This window comes from Gekko japonicus, unplaced genomic scaffold, assembly GCF_001447785.1.
Source record: "Gekko japonicus isolate JY-2015 unplaced genomic scaffold, Gekko_japonicus_V1.1 scaffold423, whole genome shotgun sequence".
Lineage (NCBI taxonomy): Eukaryota > Metazoa > Chordata > Lepidosauria > Squamata > Gekkonidae > Gekko > Gekko japonicus.
In genome coordinates, this window is record NW_015169183.1 from 699,614 (window position 1) to 705,556 (window position 5,943).

The 5,943-nt window shown below is 41.5% G+C and overlaps 1 protein-coding gene across 1 annotated transcript in view; it reads right to left on the reverse strand.

Annotated features, from left to right (window-relative positions):
* The window catches only part of LOC107114610 (orofacial cleft 1 candidate gene 1 protein homolog), a 52,186-nt gene that overhangs the window by 1,303 nt on the left and 44,940 nt on the right, over positions 1 to 5,943 (reverse strand). Inside the window, exons 6-7 of the mRNA XM_015416147.1 lie at positions 418 to 486; positions 195 to 199 (exon numbers count right to left, since the gene is read on the reverse strand). Of these exons, the coding sequence (XP_015271633.1) occupies positions 195 to 199; positions 418 to 486 (74 nt within the window). The remainder of the gene's footprint in view (positions 1 to 194; positions 200 to 417; positions 487 to 5,943) is intronic.

Here is a 5,943-nt window from a genome sequence, read left to right on the forward strand (position 1 = left end):
CTCCCCCCCTCCCCCCTTGACTAATATATAACCCCTTGACTAATGTAAACATAAGCTTCACTTCCATGAAATTTTTAATACTGTTATATTTTACGTTATGTTCTAAATTCTCTGATTTTCTAAGAATAAGCCTATTTTATCAATTTATTTCTGGAGTACACTTTTCTGTGTCTACTTATGTATTTACATTATACTGGCACTGGTTAGCTAACGCTGGCGCTACTGGTAAGTAGGTATTTTGTTATCTAGAAATTTATTGCCTAGGAATTATGTCAGTTCACTCAATCACAGCTAGGGATACCAGGCCATCTCCTGGCATCTCTGGGAGCTCTGGGGGCAAAGCAAGGCATAAGTCCTTTTTCTTTGTATCAATGAGCCAAACACACATTACAGACTTGTGAATAAAAGAATATTTACCTCGTGATCCCGTCATGCTGTTCTCTTCATAAAATAATGTCATCAGTTTCTCATAGACAAGTCTCTCATCTACAGGGATTAAAACAAGTAAAATAATGATAATAAGTTTGTGTTAAACTCAGGTGTCATTTGCCATGGAGTTCTTAAATTACTTTGGTTCTGTATACCTATTGTCCTGTGTCATTCTGGTTGGGGGGGGGAGTCTGTGAGTGTGTGGGTGTGGAGTCTGTTTTGCTATGAGTCGCACTAGCTTGTAACTGCGTTAAGCAGGGCCTCCCTTCTCTGGGAAGAATGCATGCTTGACCTTGGACACCAGACACTGGTAGATACTAAGACTGCAGGTGCTGGGGAGGGCTCACAGTGCACAGTAGATTTTGGTGGGCTGGATGGATTGGTATGATTGGACGGGATGTGGGGGGTCTGTTTGAACTATGTATAATACCAGAACTGGCTCCAAGAGGGTCAGTTCTGACACAGATTGTCTTAGCTTGACACATCTTTATCTCTCAATAAACAAATCACTGCCAAGAGAGTGTTGTTGGGAGTAAGTTTGTTCAAGAGTCTGACAGTTGGAAGGTTTCACAAAGCCAAAGCGGTTGAGACATATGGAGGCACCTAAATGATAGAAAACCAATTAGGTTTCCCATCTTGCTGTAGAATTATCAAAGCTATTGTCCAGTTATGAAAAAAATGGCAATATCCCAAGCATATGTACAATCCTAACAGATATCTTGTCCTTTTTAAAAAGACCCAAATGATACTAATTCTGTGCTAACGAACAAATAATTCTAGTGACCGACTGGAGAACTGAGCTGTTTGAATTGCTAAACAACTCATACGGCCAGTCAAAAAAAGAGGAAGTATAGGAAATTAGGAAAGAGAAACATCAACATGGTAAGCAAAGTATGATATACAACTAAGCATGCCTTGCCACTGCAGCAATGGCAGTATGGGTTCCTGTGGAGGATGTCTGATACAGCCTGTCAGAGAACTAGTCTGTGCTAAGTTTGCAGAGAATGGAGGGAAATGCTTAGACTGTAGCAGCTGGCAGAGATGGGATGAAAACAAAGGCAGATCCCAAACTTCATCCCTTCCTAAAGATAGATAACCTTCATATCTTGCAGACAGGTGGGATGGGGACAGGCCCAGATTAAAACCTACTGGTGCTTTAAACCCTGCCCAGCAATGGTGCCCCTTGGCCCTTCCATTGCTTAACTGACAAGTCATTAAGACTCAATAAATGATGAAGGTGAAGGGAGAGATTAAAAATTCAGTTTTCTTCCGGGCCATTCCCCCCAGGCCAGACCCCACAAGTATATTAAATATAATTTTTAAAAAATATATATTTAATACTAAATAGCAGTAAACAATACAAGCAAATTATTTACTAATAACTAGGGCAACAGAAAAAATGCAAATTTTCAACACTTTTTTTGCGTTTTTAATAAAATCGTTACAAGGGAAAAAATGCAAACAAAAAGTTATTGAAAACTATTTTAATCACCCTCCAAAAGATTATAAAGCAAAATTTGACATTATCGCTACTGAAATTATGTGATCTCAAGAGCTACTTCCAATTCTGAAAATCCTCTTTCTGCAGAAGTCAATGTTAGTGGACAATTTTTTAAAAGAGATTCTAACAGAGATCAACATTTGTACGAAACAAAGCATCTTCTATTCCATTGCTTTCTAACCTTGAAGATGTAATAGCATTTCAATATACATGGATCAAAAGATGCAAAATAATGCTTATTGTTGCCTAGTTATAACTTTAAGTATACTTTACAAAGTTTTCTCCTATGTTTTTTAATTGCAAAGTCTTTGATCAAGTCCACAAAACTAATCTGGCATAACAAATCTGTTTCCATACTTAGCAGAGACAAGGCGTCCAGCCTGTCTTGTTGCATAGTTGCCCCTGCTGCCCCCCCCCCCCCCGGTGCTAGCGGTTCCACTGCCTGCCGTTTCTTATGAACAGCCATAACAGAAGGATGACTGAGAAAAATATTTCCTCTTCAATATTTCATCTTTCCTTGGTGCCCTAAGCATGTGCTTATTTTGCTTAATGGTTAATCCAGGGCTGAATGAGGTACAGAGACAGAGGATAAACCTTCACTCCTTCCCATAAACAGACACAAACCAAATGGATGATGTACAAGAGATGAGTGACGAGGAGGATCAGATCATTTCTCTATGTGAGAAAGAACTGCTGACTCAGAATTCAAGGGACCCAACCCTTTGCCCCAAGATAAAACATTCCTCTCCTGTGGTTATTAGCACGACATGGGAGGTAAGACAGGCAACCACACCCACCCATGTACAAAGAAAGTATATTTTAAACAAAATCAAAGTGTGGTGGTTGGAGGACCTAAACTCTGCCCTGCCCTGTATTCTTCTCCTATGTTTGAGTATTTTTTTCACCCACCTGGCTGGAAAAAAAAGGTGTTGAAAGCACCCAAGCAGCAAGGGAAGGTGGGACTAGGTATAGGCCACCCACTTCCTCCGAACCCTATGCGTAAGCTGTTCTGTGACATACCTGGGAACCTGGTAATGTCACTACCCCTACTGGACAGGGCTGCAGTGAAGAGGAGGTGCAGTTCCCAACACCATCCTCCAAGGAGGGGGAAGACAATGTGGTGGACGGAGCAGGAGGTGGAACGTGAGCCACTTTCACAGAAGATCTGCCCTTTCTCCCATCCTCTTCCCTGTCCACCACCACTGACTGCACCCGTTGGCTCGGAACAGCCCCAAAGTCAGGACTGAGTACAACCAGGGCTATTTTTGGGCCGGAATGCACAGGAACGGAGTTCCGGCTGGCTCCCAAGTTGGCCACACCCAGCAGGAACTCATTAGCATAATAGGACACACCCAACAGCAGGAACTCATTAGGATTGGCTACATTAGGGGTGTGTGGCCTAACATGCAAAGGAGTTCCTGCTACAAAAAAAGCCCTGGGTTTTGACAACAAACAAGGTAAACAGAATAAGAAGCAAAAGGTGGGTGTGGATGGATGACCACACTTCTGGTAACATGGGGGTGCGGCCTAATGTGCTAATGAGCTGTGCTGTCAGGGGTGTGGCCTAATATGCTAATGAGTTTCTCCTGTTGGGTGTGGCCTATTATGCTAATGAGTTCCTGCTGGGCTTTTTCTACAAAAAGAGCCCTGAGTACAACTATTTTTAATTCTGGATACTAAGAAATCTGACACAATTTTTTTTTAAAGCAACATATGATAGAACACACTCCTAAACCCTATCTATCTTCCTTTCCTTTCTCTATGGATTCCTTCTACATAGGATAAGAACATTGAGAATGCTCAAAGGTCTAGTCCCAGACATATACATCTGAAATCACCTGTTAGAGAATATTGCCACTCACCTGTCTCGCATCGAGTCAGTGCATTTCACAGGGAGAGGGAAAGAGAGCACGGGGGGAAAGGAAGGAAGGAAGGAAGAAAAGCATATCATAAGCTGGTCTACTTAAAAACAGTGTATCTTCTAGACACATCTTAGGCAAAGCTCTCTTATCTGATCTCTGGCCTCACGTTGATCAGAGCAGGGATGTTCGGAATGAAGAAAGCTCACTGTGGTTCTGTAGATTTCATCCAATCTGAGGCTGCCTGCCACTACTGACATCTCTAGTAGATTGGAGTTTCGAGTGGCTTTCAAGTGACAGTTGTGCCAGAGACACAGGAAGGGAAATGTGAAAAGACAACCATTTAGACATAGCTCCCTGAGACACAGGAAGACCCAGTATCAAACAAAAGAAACAAATTGGATGGACTTTACTAAGGGCTTTTGTCTGCTCCACATAACAACCCTAGGGAATGTTGAATATTCATCTTTTGTTACTCAGCCCCCTGTTCCAAAAGGCTTGGATACAGACTTGAAAATATTTGACTAAGGCAGAATTTTGATGCTATTGTTGGAAAGTTTGGGGATGTTTGGAGTGATAGGCAGACAGACCGATACCTTTTTGACTTGGTTTATTGTTAAGGAAGATTGTGGCTTTTGAAAATCCATGTGCCACATGAGGAAATATCTATACAGTTTTGGGCTGAACCACAACTATTAGGGTTGCCAGTTCTGGGTTGAGAAATACCTGGAGAATTGCAGGGTGGAACCTGGGGAGGACAAGGTTTTGGGGAAGAGTGGGACCTCAGAACGGTACAACACCATAGAATCCACCCTCCAAAGCAGCCATTTTCTCCAGGAGAACTGATTTTGATTATCTGGAGATCAATTGTAATAGCAGGATATCTCCAGGTGCCACCTGGAGTTTGGCAACCCAAACAACTATGACATTCCTTCCCCCCTTGAAAATCATGTTATCGAAGGATAGATTAGGGGCCTCTTTAAAGAGATGGGTGTTTTCCAGTGTGATTTTCCTTCATATTTTCCTGCAACAGTAAAAAATGTTGCCCAATGTGACTCATGTCCATAGTTAGCACAGGCACTATCTTTTTTTTTTTTTTGAATTGACTCTTCTAAAAAGAAGAGAGTTTATTCTTTTTTCTTATAAGAAAAAAGGAGGTATATAGTGGGATAAAGAAAAGGTTGGGTGATATTATTATTAGTATGTTAATCTTTTACTAGTACTCCACAAATCTTCTTTTGGCTTCTTCTGCGAGCTGTCAGTCATCTTTCATCTTTACCTGTAAGGAAAATAAAATTTGTTAGTGGAGCCAGTGTCCTTTTGGTTTTTGTTAGTAAAGTCTTTTCGTGCGCTTTCCGAACTTGTCTTCATGGTTTAGGCAGCCTCCCTTTCATGTCTCTCAGATTGTATGACGGACCCTTTCCTGCTCCTTTATCTTCCGGGGTCTTGACTTCTCCCTCCGAGCCGCTGTCTCTGTCACTGTCCAATTCTTTCCATGTGGCGAGTGCTGCTTCCTCCGAGCTGGCGTGCCTCTTCAAAAAATCTTGAGCTTTGAAGATGGAGTCAATCTTTTCTCTTTTATCCTTGAACTTGAAAGTGAGCCCTTCTGAAATCAACCAGCGGTAGTTAGTTTGATGGTTTTGCAAGAATAAGGTCAGTCCCTTGTATGCTTTCCTTTTCATTCGAATTTCAAACGGAACATCCTTCAAAATCCTGATTGTTTGCTCTCCAATCTTCATGGGCATTGACGAAGATGCTTTTAGTATTTGATCCCGAATTTTCTGCTTTGTAAACTTGACCACCACTTCTGCCGGCAGGTTATTCAACCTTGTAAAATTAGAATAGGCTCTGTAAACCAGATCCATTTCCTCGCTTATTTTTTCCGCTTCCCAGCCGGTGAGTGTTGCCAAGACGTCCGCTAAAATACCTCAAAGATCCTCTTTTTCCAGTTCTTTTATGCCCTGAAATCAGAGAGTTAAATTTGATTTTTCCATTTGAAGCATCATTAACTTTTTATCTTGCATCTCTTGGTGTTTTTCTATTTTATCCACCTTTTTCTTGACCTTTTGAGTGTTTTCTGTTGAGACCAGGCATTTTTGCGCGATTTCCTCCATTTTCTTGGTTGTATCATTTAGCTGAGTCTGTTGAGTATTG